At 38.3% G+C, this 23,989-nt stretch overlaps 1 protein-coding gene across 1 annotated transcript; it reads left to right on the forward strand.

The window, feature by feature from the left end:
• The first annotated feature begins 20,660 nt into the window (after positions 1 to 20,660).
• On the forward strand, positions 20,661 to 22,509 carry LOC311082342 (piggyBac transposable element-derived protein 3-like). Its single transcript, XM_084113109.1, has 2 exons — positions 20,661 to 21,716; positions 21,909 to 22,509. Exon 1 carries the CDS (start codon positions 20,670 to 20,672, stop codon positions 21,654 to 21,656), a length of 987 nt encoding a protein of 328 aa, XP_083969235.1. The 5' UTR covers positions 20,661 to 20,669; the 3' UTR covers positions 21,657 to 21,716; positions 21,909 to 22,509.
• Positions 22,510 to 23,989: the final 1,480 nt, after the last annotated feature.

Here is a 23,989-nt window from a genome sequence, read left to right on the forward strand (position 1 = left end):
TTTATAATGGGGGATCTAAACGCTGATATATCTGATAATAATTCTTTGTTTGGCCAACAGCTAATCAGGTTCTGCCAGGATAGCAAGTTGGCTCTTTCCAGTCAATTACTATTGCCAGCAGAAAGCTATACATATATCAGTGAGGCATGGAATACAACATCTTGGCTGGATCACTGTATATGTACAGCAGATGCTCACGATTCCCTAGATAAACTTGAAATATTATATGACTTAGCTACAACAGATCACATACCAATTTCAATTATGTTAAATGTTGAAAGTTTACCTGAGATGACTAAATGTGAAAACTCCATAAAAAGTGGCAAATTAGACTGGGCAAGACTCACAGTAAATTACCTTTGGAGATATAAATTATTGACAGAGGAAAAGCTGAGCAATATAAAAGTGCCTACTGAGACAATTGTGTGTGTTAATGCGGGTTGTAAGAATCCAAAGCATAACGACAAGCTATGTAAGATGTATGATGAAATAGTGGACTGCTTAAATGATGCTAGTAGACCTTTCTGTCAAAAAAGGGTTAAAAAATATAATTTTAGGGCCGGATGGAATGAATTTGTTTCTGAATTACATCTGAAGGCCAGAGTTGCTTTTTAAAAACTGGGTTTTAACAGGTAAAGCTAGGTATGGTCCAGAATTTGAGGAAAAGAAATTGGCAAATGCTAAATTCAAATATGCTCTGCGATATATAAAAAGGAATGAGCTGACCATGAGAGCAAACTCAATGGCTAAGAACCTGCAGCAAAATAATGGCTATGACTTTTGGAAAGAAGTTAAGGCTATCAACAACAGAAAAATACCACTGCCGACTTGTATTGATGGGGCTGTTGGAGCCGAGAATATTGTTAACCTGTGGAGAAAACATTATGAAGCTCTTTTTAATTGTGTTGCGAGGAAAGAATTTGAAGTTGGTCATGTGTCGAATGAAGAAGATATGATTATTACACCTGATGAGGTTAAGTTCGCAATTGATAAACTTGCTGTGAATAAAGCATGTGGTCCTGACCAAATAACAGCTGAACATTTGAAACACGCTAGTTCAAGGGTTACTGTATTACTTGCTTTGTGTTTTTCAGGTTTTTTATCTCATGCTGTGTTACCTGATTCCATGATAACAGTATTACTATTGCCTGTTATTAAGGATAAAACTGGTAAAATAACTGCGACAGAAAACTACAGGCCAATTGCATTGGCAAGTGTGCTTTCTAAAATATTTGAGCAAATCCTCATGGATAGGATCAAAGAATATTTAATAACTACGGATAACCAATTTGGTTTTAAAAGTAAGCTTGGCACTGATCTATGCATATATTCATTAAAAGAAGTAGTTAGTAAGTATAATTCTCATAATTCCACAGTTTTCATGTGTTTTTTAGATGCTTCCAAGGCGTTTGATCGAATAAATCATTCTAAGCTTTTTTTTTAAATTACAAGAAAGAGGAGTTCCCCCTTATATTATAAGAATTTTACTCTTTTGGTATATACATCAAACCTTAAAAGTACAATGGGGTAATTCCGTTTCGGAACCATTCTATATGACAAATGGGGTTCGGCAGGGTGGGTTATTGTCACCCCTTCTTTTTAATCTCTACATGGATGGTCTTTCTGTGGAGCTAAATGACTGTAAGACTGGATGTCTGATAGGTGATAGCATTTTTAATCATTTGATGTATGCGGATGATGTTGTCATTATGTCTCCGTATAGTGTAGGCCTACAACAATTGCTTCGAATTTGCTCAAATTATGGTAAGCAGCATGACATAAAATTTAATATTAAAAAGAGTGTAATCATGATTGTTAAAACCCAAGAGGACCAAAAGATTAATTTTCCTTCTTTATATTTAGATGATAAAGCTTTAAATGTAGTAACTAAAGTAAAGTACCTAGGCCACATCATTAAAGATGATTTAAATTATGATGATGATGTGCAGCGCCAGTGCTGTAAATTGTATGGGCAAGCCAATATGCTGGCTCGTAAGTTTTCTATGTGTTCAGACGATGTGAAAATAACTCTATTCAGAGCATACTGTGCTTCCTTTTATACAGCCCACCTGTGGTGTAAATATTCTAAAGCAAAGATGAGAAAGTTACAGGTGGCATATAATGATGCTCTTAGAATTTTACTTAAGGTCCCAAGGTGGTCAAGTGCAAGTCAAATGTTTGTGGCTAATAATATACTCATGTTGAATGCTGTCTTGAGGAAGTATATGTATAGTTTCATATGTCGGATGAATGATTCTAAAAATAGTATCATAAGAGACTTAAACAATATTGTGTTGAGTGAAACAAGATATTTTTCTTGTTTCTGGAAGCATTGGAGAGAAAGCTTGTATGTATTTTAATTTATTATGTTGTTTTTGTCTATGGATGTTGTAAGTTATTTATATGGACCCATGGGTCTGAAATAAAGAATAAAGAAAGAAGTAAAGTAGTTTGGATTCTTCGGAAATAACGCCCTTTTCAGTGAGCCTGGTTCGTCACAGCGGACATCATGCCAACCGATCACCGGCTGAGGTAAGTGTTGTAGAGTGAGCTTTTGTAGATTGACCTGTAGGGGGCAATCTAATGTAGTTTGACTTTGGCTTAAGAGTAGCAAAGAAGAACTTGTTAGTTAGACATGCGCTGAGTCCCAATTCGCATACTATCCGTCCTAAATAGTATGCGAAACTAGAATTAGTACGTCCCAAATCGTAGTATGTTGAAAAGAGTATTCCAAAGATACCCGGATGGTCTACTATTTCCGGTTAGAATTCGAAGTGCAGATCAATGCACACTCTAACGGCTAATATTGCCCACAACCCATCGCGTGCGGGAGGGAGGAGCTTTGCGATGGCTTTGCGGTGATGTAAACATGGCAGCCGGATGCAGCAGCGGAGATGCGCCCTCAGCTTTTAAGTGTAAGAATTTAAATGTTTAACCCTAATTAAAGTTATATTTTATTGTCTCATAATATTATTGGGTTTATGTTGTGCTAAAAAAATACCGTGTTTATCTTGTAGGGTCCGATGAAGATACTGAGCGCCTTATTAACTGGCGCATTGCCAATGACGCCCTTTTCACAGGAAAAAGAAACGCGGCAATCAAAGGTTTTGAGTAAGTAGCGGTCATTGACATTTGTATGCTTTTGTAGATGCTGTAGTAATTGGTATTTTACTTTATTTGTTATGTGTCATAGGCTTATATATTTGCTGTTATATTGTGTAAAAAAAATCGGAGGATGTAGGAAAAGTCTGTCCCAATGTCTATCCCTCTGATTTGTTATAGAAATATTATAGTGAGTAATTAAATTTACATCCACTGTTCAACTCCTGTAAAATGTTCCTCTGGGTTTTTTAGTCCAAAGGTGTGCTCAGTAGGAGAAATGATATGGATATGTGTTTACTTAAATAGCTCTAGAAAGGATTAAGTTAGTGTGAGAATTATTGAGCTCTAAACACTCTCATTTAATGTCTGTTTTATTACTATTTTACGGTCTACAAGTGATACTCATAGGTTTTAACTTAGTAACACATGTTCTGTGCTTGCTTTATAAATTCAAAAGCTTCCAATGGTATTGTTGTGAATAACTTGTAAATGTGCTTGCTGTGTTCTCTTTTGGGTCCACAAGAGCCTTCGTTCATCAAAGCGACCTGCTGGGAAAGGTTTCAGCAGCATGGGTTAAGAAAAAGTGGGAAAATCTTAAGCAAAAGTACAAAGTAAGTAAATGTGATGTATGTTGTCTTCTATTTTGCCTTAAATATAAATAATTAGTTAAATAAAATGTAAGTAATTGTATGTCTTTTCCCCACAAATGTTATAGGATCTTAAGTGTCCACAGTCAGGGGTCAGCACAGAGGGAGGGGAACTGACTGCCGCATCCTGGAAGTGGTATGGGGTGATGGATGCTGCATTAGGCTCAAAGCCATCCATCACCCCACCAGTATTAATACAGTCCGGTGACCAGGATGAGGCTGTTGGTTCCTCTCCCTCTGTTCCTGGCCCTTCTAACATTGGAGGCGCAAAAAAGGAAGAGAGGGTCAGGAGAGAGTGAGCTTCTTTCCTATTTGAGAGAGCTGGAGGAAAGGGAGGCTAAGAGAGAGGAAGAGGCACAGCTGCGAGAGGAAAGAAGAGAAAGAGAGTTTGAAGAGAGGGAGAGAAGAAAAGAGGAAGAGAGGGAGAGAAGAAAGGAGGAAGAGAGAAGAGAGAGAGAAGAAGCCAGGAGGAGAGAAGAAGAATTTAGAGTGAGAATGGAGATGAGGGATGAGGAGATGAGAAGAGAGGTAGCAGCTAGGGAAGAGAGGCTCCTTAATTTGATGGAGGTCCTGACCAAATCTTTAATTAATAAATAATTGTAATTAATTAATCAGTTTGTATAAAGAGTTGATCAGTTATTATAATGAATTAATAAATTAATCAAATTGTAAATTAAGACCATCTCTGGTATGATTTTTCATTCTGTTTGAGTGATTATGGTATTAATTCGTTCTGTCTTAAATTATATTCCAGGAACAAAAATATGACCATTCTTTATTTTCTACAGTAAATGTAAAATCCATTGATAATATACATTTTATATATACTAGTGCAAAAGGCCAGTGCAAAATCAGTTTTTGAGTGTGTTTTTAGTAATTGTTGGTTTGGTGTGTTTGAGAGCTCATTGTTACAATTACACAGCAAAAGTTCTGAGACATTTTTATTTGTCTATGGTAGAAAGCAAATACTGATCCTGACATAATGACATAAAATAAATGTGGAAAATTGAGTAAAAATATAATATTCAGAAGTAAACAGTATAGCTGATTTAATGTTAAGCTGACAGAGTCTTTATGTCAGAATGTTTATTTTTAAACCACAACTTTTCTTTGTGCTTCTTTTACAGATACAACCCTCTAATGTCAGAATGTTTATTTTAAACCACAACCCTCTAAAAATGATATATTTAATGATATCATTTGCATTTCTCATCCAAACAACGCCATCTCAAACTTGGCACTGCACTTACTCGTGCCCGTAGCAAGACACCCGTCAAGTTTGAAATCCCTCGGACTAAAGGTTCGACAGATATGCTGTTAACAGACAGACAGACGTTTGTATAATTTTTATATATTTATATATATTATGACATATATTTAGTTATAGCCTCTGTCGCAGTCCACCATAGTTAATATCAGTTAATTATGTCCATTGGAATGAATGCAGAATCTGAAAGGGTTAATATAAAAATTAATTGCCACTGTATTCAGTTGTTGATAATTGATTGAGTTTATGAAAATCAGTATAGCATTTATGAACAAATTTGATTGACACACTACACAGAGTATTGTTTTTCATATATAGTAAACATCTGAAATCAAGGGTTGAGTAGTGGTTGGAGAAGCAGCCAGGACAGGAGGAGGTAGTGATTATTTGTGGAGGGTGAGTCATTTTTAAATTCTCCCAAATCCATAGGATTTAATTTTTCTTCCTGGCTACAATTTTGCAGATGATTTTAGAGCTATAAACAGATGTTACTATAATATAATGAAAACCCATGACGCATTGTATGTTAATTGGAATATTTTTAATATTAACAATACAAAAGTGCTTATTACTACGATCATGAAATAATTGTTTAACTGAGAATGTGGTTTAATAAAATATAACTTCTATAGAACTTTAAAACAATACAATATAAACTTTATAACAAAGGAGAGTAAAGATGGATGACTCTAAACATAGTCATGTTCCATTAATGCAGGAACGTGGACGTCGGGTGCGGAAACTGCTGCTGCCAGACGGTTCCTCATGAAATCACCGCACACAACCTCTCTGTTGGTGTCAGCGTTGTCTTCGTTGTTGGCATCATCATCATCATCGCCCACATCTGCTTCCATGATGTCACCGGTGGCAAAGCACATGTTGTGTAAAATGACACAGCATGTAACAACGATGGGGGTGAAGTCTGGGCTCACCTCAAGGGCTTTAAAAAAGATGGACCTCCAGCGGGTCTTCAGCATGCCAAAGGCCCTCTCAATCACGCACCTGGCCCTGGAATGATGCCTGTTGTAGCGGGCCTCAATTGGAGAGGCAACAGGCTCACGGTAGGGGGTCATGATGGTGATGGGTGATGTCAGACAGGGGTACCCTCCATCTCCCAAGATGCACCGGCCTTCAGGTGGGTATAACTGCCTGCTGTAAATGGCGCTGTTCTTTAGGGTCCTTGCATCATGGACAGATCCAGGAAAGCCGACACAGATGTCAAGGAACTTTCCTCTGTGGTCACATACAGCCTGGAGCTGGACTGAATGGAATAATTTCCTGTTAAAATAACAGGCTGCATTGCCCGCTGGGGGCTTTATACGGATATGGCAACCGTCAATAGCTCCAACTGCCACCCGAAAAGCAGGAGAGCCTGCAAGCCTGGCAAACCCTGCACCAACCTCCTCCAACTCTTCACCCTGAGGGAGACGCACCATCATTTTTAGCAGGCCAAGGATAGCCCTGCTGACCTTGTGCACAACCCTGTGCACAGTCGATTTAGGGATGTCGAATGCTGAGGACACGACCTTATAGGACGCAGCATGGGCCAGCCAGTACAGAAACATCACCACCTCTATGTCTTTTGACCATCCATGATCAACCTGATAAGGCAGTGCCTCTATGAGGTTGATTATGGATTGTCTGGTCAGGCGCAGATAGGGGCGGAGGTCAGACTCCCTGTCCAAAAACATCCTCAGGATGGGGGCCGTTGCATTCAGCTGACAGTATGGTGTGGGGTTATCAGGCTACAAAACAATAAATAAAAAGGCTCTAGTACAGTGTCATGCAAGTGTCTTTTTTATGTATTTCTTTTGATGTTTATGTCTTAGATTTATACCTTACTATAAACCAGGGGTGGGCAAACTTTTTGGCTCAAGGGCCACACTGGGTTTTAAAATTTGACAGAGGGCCGGTGTTGTGCCGAATTTCGACCCCCTGCCAAATTATTACCCCCCTAGTATTGGTAGGTTTAGGATTAGTTGTGGGGGAGGGGTAGGATTAGGGGTGGGGTTAGGATTAGGCAATCAGGTACTGACTTCAAGGAGGGGGGTAATAATTTGGCAGGGGGTCGAAATTCGGCACAACACCTGCCCAGTAGCAGATTATGAAACACGATCTCATGAAAGTGCGTATCTATACCACAAATTTTATTTATCGTGCCATTTATATGCCAAAAATGTTTTTTTTTGCGTGCATATCTACGCACTGTAAACCCCTTGGTTAGGATTGGGGTGCGGAGTGCGTGCCTATTACATGCCATAAAGTGCGCATCATATGCACGCGAAAACTGCGTATCATAAGCACTACAAATACAATTCGTAGTATTCGCACTTTCATGAGATCGGGCTGAGCAAACACATTTAGGTTGTGGCAACGTCTGCGCGAAATTGACTGCGCGAATGTGAGAGACGACATTCTGACAATACATTTTTTATGCTAACTTAGATATCGCCCATTTAGCATGTTATGTTTTGAGGTTAATTTTTAATTAGTCAGATGTTAGATAATTATAGCCTATACTTTTTAAATATTGTTTATCCTTATTATTATTTAATGGGCCTAACAGTAAATTAGAAACAAAACACCTACAAGTGTACACTTAGAAGAGTAAAAATGACAGAAGGTTACGTTAATTCAACTTTATTAAAACTGCACATGGTAATCAATTTGCACTTCCAAAAGTCATGCATTTGTGGGAAAAAAACGAAATTAACGAATATATAAATTTAAGTATAATAAAATAAAACATAAAAAGCAAAGGCAGATCAGAACATTTAATGAACAAAACCGGGTTCTGTAACGTTACATGGCAGACAGGGGAGCATAGCCGAAAGCCGGGCGATAAAGGTCGGTAAACGGAATCAGTCAGGATACATCCACAAATCCAGAGGAGCAAAGAAACTAAATAGCAGACAAGTCAAAGGAAAAACTAAACAGGTGTGCAAGCGGTTACCACACATTTTTTTCTCTGAGTTTCCAAAAAAGGAAAAAACATTAACGTGCAACAAGTCTATGGCTTAAGTCGCGGTCTGTTTGGTTTCCATGGTGACGCGTCACTGCTTGTTACGTGACACACCGCAGCCACAACAGCGCTTAATGAATGATGATCTGCTTTTATGTCATTTTTCCTTTTTTACATTTGTTAGCTATGGCATACAATATCTGATATTCCGATTGTCAAATATATGCAACGCAATATATATATATATATAACGCAAAGTATTGGAAGAAAAAGGCAAAATGAACGCGATCTTAAGACAATTTTTTAAATACTCGACGGGCCGGATTAAACAGCCTAATTTTTATATTATGCGTATGTGGCCCGCGGGCCGTAGTTTGCCCACCCCTGCTATAAACCCTTATGAAAATAAACACCTTTTACTACACTAACCATAGTTTAACCACACTGACTTATTTGTAGTAATACTGTGGCTGTACAAATGTTAACTTTATTAGTCCAACCAAAGAAACATGGTTACTACACTTTTACTATAGTAAAAGCATGGTTCATTTTCATCTGGGTATTTTTGAGTTATATACATAAGTATAAAATTAAGTATAAAATACGGTAAACAATAGTTATACTATAAACTTTAAATATTTTAACTTTAAAATAAGTAGCTTTCGTTACACACATTGCACATGAACGTCAGAACCAGCCGCCTCACAAACGACCTGCGTTTGGTTCTACGACGACGCCGCCCTGCTTCTTCACTCCTCAACTTGGTAGAAGAACACATTGTAAAATGTATTGTGAAAAAAAAAAGATGGGAATAGTAAATAAAATTTTATTGGACATAAGAATGAATGAAACGTTAACAGTTGTGGTGTGCGTAACTAGGCAACCACGTTCTCGTTCACGTTGCATGACGTCATCGAAGTATGTCCCAGAACGTGCATACTCTTTTGCTACACACTCAAAAGTATGTACTTTTTCCTCACAAAAAAAGTACATACTTTTAGGTCGTAGTATAAGTAGGCGAATTGGGACTCAGCCATGGATTACACCTGGGCTGTTATCATGTGTACGGCTGGCTTTTGATGTCTCCTAAGTAAATGAACTTTCTTGAACGGATTTGTCTCCTGCAAGTTATTACAGTAAGAGTCTGCATGTGAACTATATTTTATATTACATTTGTGTTAAGTTTACGTTACAGTTTTCAAGCTAACGTTAGCATTTTAAATGATGTTCAGTTAACTGGCGAGAGCTGGAGGCAAAACACTGAAAATGTAGCATGCATCTTTACATTTTCCATCTGTTTTTAAGAAAGATATCCCACCTCAGAATACCTAAAACATGCTTTCGTAGACTTGTTATACATAAATACATGTTATGCATTTAATTGTGTATAAAATCTTTGTTAATACGCGATAGTATCTGTCAGTAAATCAATCTCTTAAATGGCGGGACATTTTTAAACACTGTCTGGAAGCTGAAAACTCTTCTCTTAAAAAATAGTAACCACGTTTTTGGCAGATTTTTATTTATTACCATTTTTAATAACCACAGTTATACGACAAATAGGCCTAACGTTACCAAGGTTTTTTTTTTTTTGTTAAACCATAGTTAATTTTCATAAGGGTTAACGTGGCTTTCAAGACCGTTAAGAAAACGAATTCAGTAAATACTGTAGGCTACTTGTTGTTGATACAGGAAAGCACATGAGACTACAATATGAACACCACATGATAAATTGCATATTCTGGCTGCATCTGCTTACCAACACGTAGCTATAGAATGCATATATTAGGCTTATAAAGTCAGTTGAGGTTTTTTCATTGTCCCAGTGGAACATATTCTGACATGTGTAAATGTAATACTGAGTTGTAAAAAATAAAATAAAAATTATATATATAATATATAATTTTTTTTTTTTTTTTTTTTTTTTTTTTGTGATTTCAGGTCAAGTGGAAAGCAGAATGATCATGACAAACAAGGTATGGGAAGAAGTAATTTAAAATATTGTAATGGCCGAATCTTCTGATTCCATATGATTGCACTAAAAGTGGCAGAAAATTTTATTTGTTATATACTATATTTTCCCATGTGAATATTCATTTGATCCTTGTGAGGCCACTGTAGCTGCACAAGGTTTGGTTTTGCTACAGTAAGACCACAATTGTGTTAGATTCCACCCATCTATTTAAATTTTTTTTTGTTGTATTGTAACTAGGCTCTGACATTTAGAAACATGGGTTTTCCTATCACTTAATGACATTTATCTCTACCTTTCATTCCAGCCAGAGGATCTGACGGTTGCTGCTCGCATATCAGCCTACCTGATGGAAAATTCTTGCTGGATGAATGAACTTCACCTTCAATTCAACCTTGCCAAGACAGAACTGCTTATGGTTTTAGCCAAACCATACTTGCTGCGATCCTGCTGATTTGCCTTATACAACACCAGAAAGATCCGGCCTTTCCTATCGGAGCCACACAACTCCTTGTCTAAGCTCTTGTTCTATCCAGACTGGACTATTGTAATGCTCTCCTGGCAGGCCTTCCAGCATCAGTCAAATCTCTGCAACTGATCCAGATGCTGCAGCAAGACCTAAACTCGCTGCTTCAGATCTATGTGTCTCCAGAAGCTTGTGTTCTGCATGTGAACGGCGCCTTGTGGTGCCATCATCCCAAAGAGACACAAAATCACTTTCACTGACCTTTCCCTGGACTGTTCCCTGCTGGTGGAGTGACCTGCCCAACTCAACACATTTTCAAGAAACTGCTTAAGATCCATCTTTTCATAAACACTTGACCCAATAATACTAAATCTTTGTTTTAATAATAAATAAATAAACTTGTGTACTGTGCTACACTAACTAGGACTTGTCACTGCACTTGTTGCTTCTATTGTTCTCTTAATTTTTAAGTCACTTTGGATAAAATGTAATTGTAAATGTGTAAAATAAGTTATATTAGAGTATAAAGGCATAAGGCAATTGCCTTTTAATGTGGATATTTTTACATGTTCTAAATTACAGTATATACTAAGATTGTATTTCCTGTCATTCACATATCTTGATGTTCAGTGTTTGAGTAATACTGTAAATGTGCAGGTATTCTGTACTTATACATTTAATTAATTTAACAGAAATTGACTGTACATTTGCTATTATTAAGTACTTAATTAGAGATTGGTCAAAGTTGTGAAATTGGAAATGCAAAAATTAAAACTGTAAATATACAAACTTTGTATTTGAATGTATGTACTTAATGCATTTTTATACATAACTTCATAGTTATTATACACAGAAAAACTATAATATATATATAATATATAGATAAACATATAGGTGCATATAGTTGAACATATAAACGTAATACGTGCATCTGGTACACAAAATGAACCTGTTGTGTAGAATTGGCTGGGTGTGTATATTTCGTATCATATGCACGCAAAAAGTGTATCATATGTACGCTAAAAATTGCTTATTGGATGGACGTAAAAGGTCATTTATCCGTTTAAAGAGCACAAAGCTCAATCGGTCACATTCTCTGCTCCCTTTCTGTATACAGTTTATTCCAGTTAATATAATTTATTCATCATGCTGATAAGATTGTGTAGTATTCATTTTCTAATGTGTAAAAAGCATTAATATAATTCATAAATGGTTCTTATGTCGTTTTATCTGTGTAGCCAGATATGATGTGCAGTTTCCCAAAACACAAAAACATTTTTACGTTGCCTATTCCTATTGTAGAAGTTTGAGTGGAATTGTATTTACTGAATCAGATTTATCGGTATTGGAAGCACAGATGTTTTATTTACAGAACTACAGAATAGCACTTATCGCCCTTACATTTTTCATAAAGATAAGTTAAGATATTCTGTTTTGTATTACTAGAAATACATTTTAGCTGTTAAATACAGTGCTATGCATAAGTTTAGACACCCATGCTAAAGTTGACTAAAAAGAGGAATAAAAAAATCATCTTTTGGAAATTTAACTTAATGCCTTAATTAAAAAATTAGGAAAAATCCAACCTTTAAGGACACCAGTTTTCTTTGTGAATGAATAATGTATCGTAAATAAATAAATGTTCTTCCTTAAAATACAGGGTGCATAAGTCTGGACACCCCTATGTTAAATTCCCATAGAGGCAGGCAGATTTTTATTTTTAAAGGCCAGTTACTTCATGGATCCAGGATACTATGCATCCTGATAAAGTTCCCTTGGCCTTTGGAATTAAAATAGCACCACATCATCACATAGCCTTCACCATACCTAGAGATTGGCATGGAGTACTTTCCATAAGATCATCTCTCAATGCAAATCAAACCAGCTATTAGGCTAACTGAAATAAAACCACGCCAATCTCTAGGTATGGTGAAGGCTATGTGATGATGTGGGGCTGTTTTAATATTCATTTGCCTGCCTCTATGGGAATTTAACATAGGGGTGTCCAGACTTATGCACCCCGTATTTTAAGGAAGAACATTTATTTATTTACGTACATTACATTATTCATTCACAAAGATTCATTCACAAAGAACAAAATTGGTGTCCTTAAAGGTTGGATTTTTCCTAATTTTTTAAATTAAGGCATTAAGTTCAATTTACAAAAGATGATTTTTTATTCCTCTAGGCCTGAAAAAGATGTCTTTTCAACTCACTTTAGTTTACAACCTAATTTAGACGCGAGTGGGACGTCCTTTTATAGGCGTCCTTTCAGCGAAAGACCTGAAAAAGATGGCTTTTCACTTTTCAACCAAATTTTAACGTTGTTTAGACGACTGGCAATGTCTTTTCGACGAGTTTTTGCTGGGTGTGAAGCTCACCTCTGGAAGCCCTGGAGATCGCAGGAAGCTGGACGTACTGCAGTCTCAGGCTCTCGCCGGGGTTTCTCTCTTTCGGTCGGTTGAGCGAGCGAAATTTACTTCTGTCCATCTTGTAAGCTAAAACGGTGCCCTGTTCCAGAATTATACAACTGTTGAACTAGTTAACTAGCTGAACTGAACTAAACGTAAGTTAACTAAAAAAGTTTGCTCTCATGCGCTCTGTGATGTCATCGGAATGCTTTCTAACGGCGACGTCACAGATATCTCATATCTCGATACTGAACAGAATCGATTTTTTTCCCCCACCACTATTATTAGCACAGCGGCCGTCACGGTATGAGATATCTGTGACGATTAAAATCAGGAAGATTACATTGGTTTCTGTCCACACGGAGACGCATTTGAGACGATTTAATCAGGAAATGGAGGCACCGGCGCGATATAACTTGCATTGCTCGTGAACTGAGCTCGTCTCATAAATGAACTCAGAAATGTATCTAGAAAGCTTGAAATGTCCACTTTTAAACAAAACAATTCAAAACGAAAAGAAACAGACAACTCTCTTATGTAATCCGTATGAAGTGTGCATTTCTCTCTATAGGCACGTTCACAATATCTGCGAAGATGACGAGTCAGCATTGTCAACATCTTTGACTGACACATAAAACACTAGCTTATTAATAAACAATTAAAATGTCTCCTTGCTATATTTGACACATGATTACTTTTGCCGGTTCTTTGTGGCAAGCTTTATGCGTCCTCTAACTATCGAATATCGTGACTCATATTTTGTACCAGACCATTTATGGTTGTTCATATTGTTCAACAAAGTTCTTGATAAAAAAAGAAAAGAAAAAAAGAAGCTACTGTGCCTAATATTATTGTTGTATACAGCGCGCAAGGTTTATGCTCATGCTTTAAGTCTTCTTCTCCGTTTTTAGTGTATGTCTGTGGCAGAATTACAGCGCCTGGTCTGGTATATAACTAGGCTACATCGTTTTGAGTCGGTTTCAGTGGTTTCGTGTGTACGCAGATATTTCTTGAGACGACGCCATGTTTACGGAATTTTTTAACGGGGAAAAAAAATATCGGATAGGGAAAGCTCTGGCTTCGTGTGGATTGTGGCCTCAGTGTAGTTTGTCAACAAAATGCAAAAAAAAAAAAAAAGTATATTTATAACCATCGCTAAACGTGAATAAGAATTTAAAAAGTAATGACGTTTTTTATGTTTTTATGCACTTTTAGTTTTGTTGCAATTTCACCAAAAGCTTATAATTAGGAAATACACACAACACGCTAAACTTATATTCTTTATATGTTAAAAATGTTGTAAAAAAAATACGTATTATTCTTATATAATAAGAATAACAATATGATACATTTATTGCGCTCAAAATGATTTAGATATGGAAAGAGGAATTCTTCTCAACTACCACCAATAAAGTTTTAAAATTCTTCTTTAGAAAATATTATATTTTGATGATTCTGCGCAAGTTCAGCAGACAGTGAGGTTCAGGTTTGTTCCGATCAGAGCTCGTGAGTGGAGAGCGCATTTCTGAATATTCCGCTCCGCTCGTTCCTTCCGCAGGGTCCCTCGCTCAACACAGATGTCCTGTTGCCTGGTTCGAAAATATGTGGAATAAGGGCTGCTTCCGACTAAAAGTTTTTTTTTCTAGTCGACTAGTAGGCTAGTTGTTCATTTAAGTAATTCGTGGACAAATCGCCCCTTTATATTAATTTAATTAGCCTACTTAAATAGCCTACAGTATAGCCGCACTCAAGCGCACGACCGCACACATAAAGCTTGCCACAAAGAACCGGTAAAAGTAATGATTATGAATGCGTCTAAATGTGTCTAAATACGCTGTGAATGTGAATGTGCATTATACGCTGAGTTTCGGTTCATTTATGAGACTAACTCCAGTTCACTCGCCGGCACCTCCAATGTCGTGATTGTCTGCTATATTTACTTCGTAAATCCAGGCAATTGGTTTATGAAACATTGATACATCGATATAATTAATACAAAACGAAATTCAATTTAAAGAAAGGCAGCTGTTCTGTTTAAGGTCTCTGTGAAAGTTTTAAAGCAGTCTTTTAGTGCCGCTTTCAGAGCGCTCACGTCCGTAACCGAGAACTGACACGTTGTTTTTTCCCTCATAAATGCGAACACGAAAATTAAAATAAAATGAATATTATAATGTTTTTTTTGTTGGGTCAGACAATGATTACCAAATTTCTCTCTCATATTGCTGAAAACGGTCAAAAAAATCGAACCAAAAGTCAAATTAATATGGACGGAAGTTAAAAGTGGTGGGTACAAAATGACTCATGACGAAATCTGGTGGGTGCGTACCCACCGTCCCCACCGAAATCGACGCCTATAAGGGAAACATGATAATATAAAAAGTACTGTACAGTAATGCAGAAAAGCGCATTACAACCATGTTAAAGCTATTTAAAACGTTAAGATGCAAAAAGGAACTAAATGTAAAATTAGATAATGATATTGCGCAAATGCTCTCGGTCTCTTCAAAGGTCTTCGCAAATTATTGTGTTATAAGACTCACTTATCATACATCACGTCTCTTCTACTGTAAGTACACAGAAAAAAAAATAAGACAAATGATGCACGTTTGAGTCGGATTTTTATGAAGAATATGTGACTGTTTATGTAACTGGCAAAAGAAAATATTGTCTTCGTCATACTTCGTCAACTCAGTATGGCCACATGAAACACGACTGCCATCTACAGGTTTTAGTATTTCCTGCGTCCAACACCTAATCCCCCTTCTGCACGATCCCGCAGAATTTCGGAAGTGCTCGCGGCATTCTTCTCTCTGAGACGCGCATTTTTAAAGGCCACATCTGTAGTTAATACCACTAACAAGGCTCAAAATAGCCTCACATTAACACGGTAGCATAATGAGGGTCCCTACATGCAAACCGAAGCATTGAGAACTTTGTAAGTGTACAGACAGTTTAATAAGAAGATACTTTATAAAGACAGTACATTACACGTTTACAGACAGGCGTCATCTTGGAAAACAGTCTCGACTAATCGAGTCACGAACGCCATGCTAAGTGAGCTGGTCGATAGGAATTACGCATAGTGAAATCTAACGTAGCACGGCGTTCGTGACTCGACTAGTCGAGACTGTTTTCCAAGATGACGCCTGTCTGTAAACGTCTGTCTTTATAAAGTATCTTCTTATTAAACTGTCTGTACACTTACAAAGTTCTCAATGCTTCGGTTTGCATGTAGGGACCCTCATTATGCTACCGTGTTAGTGTGAGGCTATTTTGAGCTTTGTTAGTGGTATTAACTAGCGATTTACTTTTACTTACTCTGTGCCCCATATACTAGTGTTATGAGCTAATCTGTTTTTAAAGATAAAACTCTATACATTCGATTTTCATGAAAACGCATCGCAGGGAACGATCGACTCGGTAACCATGTGTTAATTACCCCTAGGTTCATTTTTCACTGGATTTGTCCTTTAAGCGTTCCTTTCATTGGAACTAAGGGGCCAAGCCCAACCCCTGAAAAACAAACCCACACCATAATCTCCCCTCCACCAAATTTTGCACTTGACACAATGCAGTCAGGCAAGTACCGTTCTCCTGACAACCGTCAAACCTAGACTCTCTCAGAATATAGTTCATCATAACATTGTTATATCATACACCCGCTATATTGCTAAATATACACGATTTTTCATATCAACAAAAAAACATACCGGGCTAACCTGGCTTCTCTCGAGACTCAACTACTAGTTCGGTTTTACTGAAATGCTGAAGCCTGCCCGCACGGTTATGTAATTGATTACAAATTAGTTTGTAACGTCAGAAATACCAGCGATTTCAAACTGGGTTTTTGAGACTTTTTTTTTTTACTGCAGTTTTGAGGAGAAAATACTCAGCAATGGTGTTGACTTCTGAATTTTCACATGGTTTGTCTTAAAGCATATTAAAAATGCCACATAGACATAAACAACATTTAAAAACTTGATTTTCACCATGAGCCAGACAGATTTTTTTCCCCTCTGCATACTCCCTTACTTACTGAATTAAGTACAGCACAGTACTTAACTTTACTGAATCAGATCATAGTGCTGTAGCGGTGCGTCGATTACGCCGACGTCATATTTTTGCATCGACACTTCTTTATTTATTTATTTTTTGCACCATTCCTGGAGGTACAGCTCGCCACACACATCGCCCGCCGTGTTATTCTGTCATGTTTTCTCCCTTTCTTTCCAAACCGCGACAAACGCCAGTCTCCTTTCTCTGCAGAATGCGATAAATCCGCTCAGCCAATCACAGCGCACCATTCCACGCATTGTAAACCGTAACGGTGGCGCTTTGAATACACCCGGCATCCTAGTTTTCCTTATCTACTTTGTACTTTTTGATCAACAAACAAACAAAAATTAATACATTTGACGGCATTGATGAACCTGTGGTGGTTTCTGCCGTAGGGAAGAAACGTAAGCCATCGAAATCTAATCATTTACGTGAGGAGATTAAGAAGATGAGGCACGCGGGAGGAGGAAAAATGCCGACTGTTGCTTGTTCTCACACGACAGCATCAAACTTCTGTCACGCTGACACGTTAACCCCAGGGGATCTTTTAAAAAACTTTCAATTCTTGTACTCAAAGTCAACGAAAACCGAGCAGGACCAAGCCATTTTACAGCTGATCGCCGTCAAAAAAGTTCAGGAGGTATTTCTTAGCGATGGCTGATTTGAATGTATGTTTAGTCCAGTACATGCCTGTATATAAGATTAGTATTGACCGAGTGCGAGTTCAGAGGCTGTCATATGTGGATCAACTTACTTTGTTGTGTATTTTCAACAGTTTCAATATGAAAAATAACTTTTATATTGATTCAATGGATTAATTGCATTTTGGAAAAAAAAAAAGTGTCATGAATTTATTGCATTTTTGGGGAAAAAATTATCCGTTTTTATAATAAATCTTTGAAAATCTAAATCTGGATTTGAATTTTTTATGTTATTATAACCTAAAGATGCTATGTGAAAATTTTAAACAGAAAATAGTGGTTTTCTTCTTGCCACTTTCTTGGTAAAGAAAACACATTTTTACTCAAATTAATCAAAATGGATTTATCACATTTATACTACAATATTCAGAAGTAAACATTGTAGCTGACAGAGTGTTTATGTCAGAATGTTTATTTTTAAACCACAACCTTCTAAGTGCTTCTTTTACCAATATATTTAACGATATCTTTTGCATTTCTCATCCAAACAACGTCAAACTTGGCACTGCACTTACTCGTGCCCATAGCAAGACACCTGTCGAGTTTGAAATCCATCGGACTAACGGTTCGAGAGATATGCGAATAACAGACAGGGTAATTCATTCCAATTAGTTGTTAGATTAGTCGACTAATCGATAAAATAATCGCCCGACTAATCGTTTAATTAATAATCGTTTACCCCAGCCCTATCAGATCATCACCTCATTAGGAGGGCTCTCCATGAACTTAACTGGGTGCGTCAGATAAGAGGGACAAAATGCAGAATGAGCAGGGCTGTTTTTCTCAAAAGCATTGTAGGTTTAAAGCTACAGTAGGGAACTTTTAGAAAACGTTGACTTAGCCTGAAAATTTGAACAAGCACAGCTTACAGGTCACTCCCCCTCGCTCTCTGCTGCGCTACAGCCCTCCCTCCACAGCTCCTCCCCCACAACGGAGCCTGCCGTGAACGCGCAGGCTAGTAAACTATGCAGGGCCACTGATGACGGCGGATAAACAGTTATCGCACATTCACTGGTAGGGACGAAACATCAACAATATGCTTTACATTGACTATGGCCTGCCCATACTTTGACTACAAACTTGGTCCTCAAATCATTACGTATTTTGCAATACATGTAATGTAACTTCATAACGTTGCACTCTTTCTATAAGTTATAAATAGCTAGCAAGATAATATAATGGTAATGTTACAGTATGTAAGTAATTATTATAGCGATGTGTAATGCTAAATAAGGTTTGCTAGTACATTATTTCAGCAACATGACAAGCCAGTGAATTAGCAGGTTTCAATTGTTGCTTTGCACAGTGTGTGACATTTTATCTGTATGCTATGCGGCTAGAGTTTTGACACTGAGTCAATGGGCTCCGACGCGCTTGTTTATCGTCATCCGTCTTTTTCTGTTTACCTGTCTTTGTTGTATGAGCAGGTGCCACTCGAGAAATTGCCAGTTTTAGTTGTTTAGTTGTCCGCCATTAGCACAGCTGCGCGGCACACCGGCTATCTTGATTTTGAACGACGGTGCGCGCTGACTGTGCGAGAGAGGGGGGTGATCAGCGCGTACACGAGCTTGATTGACACTGCTAAGACACTCTCCTGGCTCTGATTGGTTGTTTCTTACCGGGAGCGGTGTATTTCTGCAAATGGCAATAGGACCACTGGGAGGAGCCTGAGGAGCTTAATTTTTTCACCGATTATCTGTCTCATATTCTACTGTCAGGAAATAATGACAGTTTTAACAAATATGTAAAAAATAAATTTTTACAAAAGTTACCAACTGAAGCTTTAAGTAGATCATAGAATCATTGCCACCAATAGTCTCTACGATCAACTTGGCTCATGATGCTTTTGAAAAACGCAGCCCAGAGCGGTGCGTCTCCAGGACCAGGATTAAAGTCCCCATGAACCGAAAGTTGCAAACGACTTTTCTCCAGTGTTGTGACACATTTCTAAGTGAAACGGAATAATGAACAGAGGGCAGGGTTTTACTCTAGCGCTCCTCCTCTCAATCTCTGCTCATAGCAGACTAACGGTTTGAGGGGAGTGGTTAAGCGATTTCAACCCAAGCCGTCAAACTGACGTCATCAGAAAAGGAACGCCATTCCAGACCGGAAATAAGTTCAGATTTTGATTAAAGATTACCACGGCAAACAATTTTTTTCTGTGTATTAACTTGCACAGATTAATTGTTCACCACAAGACTAGTAATATGCGCTAATAAAGTAAATAGGGTCAATTTTGATTTCATGTCAACTTTAACCCTTTAACGTGTATTGTAACCGTGCGGTTGACCTTTTTTCGCAGTCAAATTCCTGTAATTAAAACTCGCCAAACCCCAGTTTTAGCTGTTTGTTCTTCCTCTCACTGAATAGAATGTGTAATGGCAATTATATCCACTGGGTGGCAATGTTGTAATAAAATATTTGTTGCTGAGACGAGCTGAATCTGAACCGGAAGTGTATTGTCGTGACCTCTCTTCAAACAATGGCTGCCAGTGATGCTAAAATTTAAGGTAAGATATTTTTTGGTTGGATTTCATGTTCTAGACTTCCTAATGATTATATTTTTGTTGAATGGGATAAAAGTGATGACAAGATGTATCTTTCTGTTACCTCAGAAAAGTTGTGCTCGGTTGAGTTGCCCAGTTAGGGTAAACTGAACTGGACGCTAGCTAAATTAGCACAGCAACGCGATCGTCACTCAGTATAATACATGTCTGACAAACATAACACGATAATGAGACTGTAATTGAATTGATGGTTGGACATTTTTGGCTTTATTTAGCACAGTAAACTTACCTTATCAGTCACACTTCAACATTTTCTGTCTCTTGTTATGTAATTTCATGGTTGTGTGTTATCCGATTTGTCATACATAGTACACAGAGTATTTATTAGCATATTTTTTCTTAACAAATTAAAATAAATCACAATGTGCCTGTATGTTGGGAGAACAGTTTATCAATATGACAATTGTGCATTTATTATGGATAGATGTACTGATTACTCAAGACACAGTTTGCGACACTGTACAGTAATGTTTATTATGTTCCATCTCTTTCAGACATAATGGACTGCCGTACATTTTATGGACCCCCCCAGATCTACCTCTAGCAGTATTGCACTTTTACCCGCTGATCCATGTGACTCAGAAGTGGAAGCACTCAGTGTTCCAGACGATGGAGATAATGAAGATTTTGTCCCTCCACGCAGTATAGATTTACCGCCCCCTTCAAAGAAATTAAGGAATAGAAACAGGCTTGTTGAGGTATCTTCAGACCTCAATCAAACTCCCTCCCCTCCTGCAAAGTCCAGAAAGACCAAATGGGTCAAAAAGGACATTCCAATCTTCACTCTGCCCGAGCCTGTCTTCGAGCTTCCAGAGTTGGTCCAGACGCTGTTTCTGTATTTTAAGAACCTCTTTACTGACCAGATGATTGTGCACATAACTGAGCATACCAACCTGTACTCAGTTCAACAGACCGGGACATCCATCAACACCACAGCTGCTGAAATTGAGGTTTTCTTGTCAGTTTTGCTCTACATGGGTGTTTTTGAATTTCCCTCTTTGGAAGATTACTGGGCCTGTGAGTCACGCTTCCCACCAGTGGCTGATACCATGTCAGTGAAGCGCTTCAAAGTGCTCCGAAGATATGTCCACTTCAATGATAACTTCCAGACGGAGGGCTGCCCTGACCGCTTCCATAAGATACGCCCTCTTTTTGACATGTTCAGAGAACAATGCCTCCTTATTCCACCTACCAACAGGCAGAGTGTTGATGAAGTTATGGTGGCTTACAAGGGCACCAGAGCTGGCAAACTCAGGCAGTACATTCAGAACAAGCCGGATAAGTGGGGGTTTAAGATCTTCTGTCGGGGCAGCTACTCTGGCATCATCCATGACTTCATATTGTACCAAGGGGCCACAACATTCTTCAACATTCAAGAGGAAGAGCATGCACATCTGGGCTTGGAAGACCTCCTCCTTGGCGCCAAGGTTGTCTCAATACTCTGCAACACTATCGTACACAAAGTGTGGTGTTCTACGACAACTTTACCAGCTTCAACTTGGTGAAGACGCTGCACACCAACCTGGGACTGAGAAGTGTGGGTACCGTCAGGGTAAATCACACAGGTAATGCACTTTCAGTAAATATGTTAATCATGTTAGTTACACAATCACAACCAAATCAAACCATGCATGCACATACATTTTTTCTTCTGATGCAGATATACTGTACACATGCCTTCCATTTGTTATAGAAATTATATTAGTGTTATTGTGATACATACTGTACTCATAAAAACAAATTTCCATGTCTTTCAGGTGGTGCAACATTGATGAGTGATAAGGAGATGGTGAAGCGAGGCCGAGGTGTTGTTGATTTCTGTTCATCAGAGGGAGTCGTTGCAGTAAAGTGGTTCGACAACAAGTGTCACCTTGCTGAGCAATGCTTATGGGGTGGAGCCACTGTCTTCAGTGAAGAGATACACAAAGGAGGCGCAACAGAAGGTCGACGTCCCCTGCCCATCCATCGTCCTGGCATACAATCAAGCCATGGGGAGCCATGGGGGGCATTGATCTCTCCGATATGCTTGTGCACCTCTATAAAACACCAATGAAGTCCCGGCGCTGGTACCTGCCATTGTTTGGGTACATCATCGATGTGAGCATTGTGAATGCATGGCTTATCTACAAAAGGGACTGCAGCATTCTCAAACAGAAACCGATGCCCTTGAAGAAGTTCCGTCTGTCGGTGGCAGCTACGTTGAAGGGAGCTGATAAGGTACCTGCCAGGGTTGGCCGACCCCCAGGTGCAAAGCACAAGCCACAAGTCCGTCGTCCCAACCCCCGAGTTCTCCACCCCACCCAGGAAGTCCGATATGATGGCGTTGGACACTGGCCTACATTTGGCACTCAGAGAGGGAGGTGCAACTTGTGCAAAAGTGGAGTGTTGCGTTGGCGATGTTCCAAATGTGGAGATGGGAAGATGTTCCTTTGTTTGAACAACAAAAACCAGTGCTTTGTTGCATATCACCAGAGATGAGTTAAGAGTAAGCCAAGGATGAGACCTATGCACGCATGCACGCACGCACACACACACACACACACCCCCTTACTTGATATTATTACTACATTGACTAATCACCCTTTATAATTTTTTTATATGATTTTACAAGTTGCATTTTAGTATTTTGATCAGATTTCACATTTAAAGTAATTCAGGGATGAGAAGTTGTTTGAACAGAAAACTGTTCTTTGTTACGTATCACCTATCAAATCAAAAGATACGTATATACCCGAATATAAGATGAGGTTTTTTGTCCTAAAAATAGGCTGAAAAATGGGGGGTCGTCTTATATTCGCGATATAGACAAAATCGCGGGGGGAAAGGGAGAAGGAACAACGGAATTAATATGAAATAGTGACTGAAACGCGACCCATTAAGACAAATGATTTCGGCTATACTTGCATGTAAAATTAGAGAAGCAACATAATATCTGTGTTTAACTGAATTAAAACGCTGCTCCCCTCTGCCATGCGAGACGCAGAGCGAGCGAGAGAGAGAGGTGCGCGCGAGAAGCAGAGCGAGCGAGCGAGCGAGCGAGAGAGCGAGAGAGAGAGAGAGAGAGAGAGAGAGAGAGAGAGAGAGAGAGAGAGAGAGAGAGAGGTGCGCGCGCGAGACGCAGAGCGAGAGAGAGACAGAGACAGAGAGGTGCGTGCGCACACACGCTGGAAGAGAGAGAATGAATTATCACTGCAATTTTCAAATACAATTATTTTCTGTTAAATCCAGATTTTTTTCCACAAAAATGTCCTTTTGTCCCAAAAATAAGTCTGGAAAATGGGGGGGTCGTCTTATATTCAGGGTCGTCTTATAGTCGGGTATATACGGTAAATGCCCTTCTTTTGAACTTCTTATTCTTATTTAACTTGTTATCCTGGCAAAAATTGTACACAGCTGTTTTCAACATTTCAACAATAAATGTTTTTTTTTTTTTTTGAATTTTTTTTTTGAATTTTTTTATAGCAAATCAGCATATTAGAATTTTTCCTGAAGGATCATGTGACACTGAAGACTGGAGTAATAATGCTGAAAATTCAGCTTTGCCAACACAGGAAAAAAAATACATTTTAAAATATATATATATATAAAAAAAAAACAGGATTTACAATTAAATTGTAATAATATTTCACAATATTACTGTTTATTTTGTATTTTTAATCAAATAAGTGCAGCCTTGGTAAGCCCAAGAGACTTCTTTTAAAAACCTTAAAAAAAACATACCAATCCTGAACATTTGAATGGCAGTGTGTGTGTGTGTGTGTGTTTGTGTGGAAGGCTCTGCTTTTATGTCCCCAAATAAGCCTATGTCCTTTAGCAACTCACACAAACTGATATTGTA

The sequence above is a fragment of the Abramis brama genome, assembly GCF_963993115.1.
Source record: "Abramis brama genome assembly, chromosome: 4".
Lineage (NCBI taxonomy): Eukaryota > Metazoa > Chordata > Actinopteri > Cypriniformes > Leuciscidae > Abramis > Abramis brama.

What these genes read in the sequence shown, in the direction of transcription:
- LOC311082342 (XM_084113109.1), top strand. Translation starts at nt 20,670, where the DNA reads ATGGACCCCCCCAGATCTACCTCTAGCAGTATTGCACTTTTACCCGCT.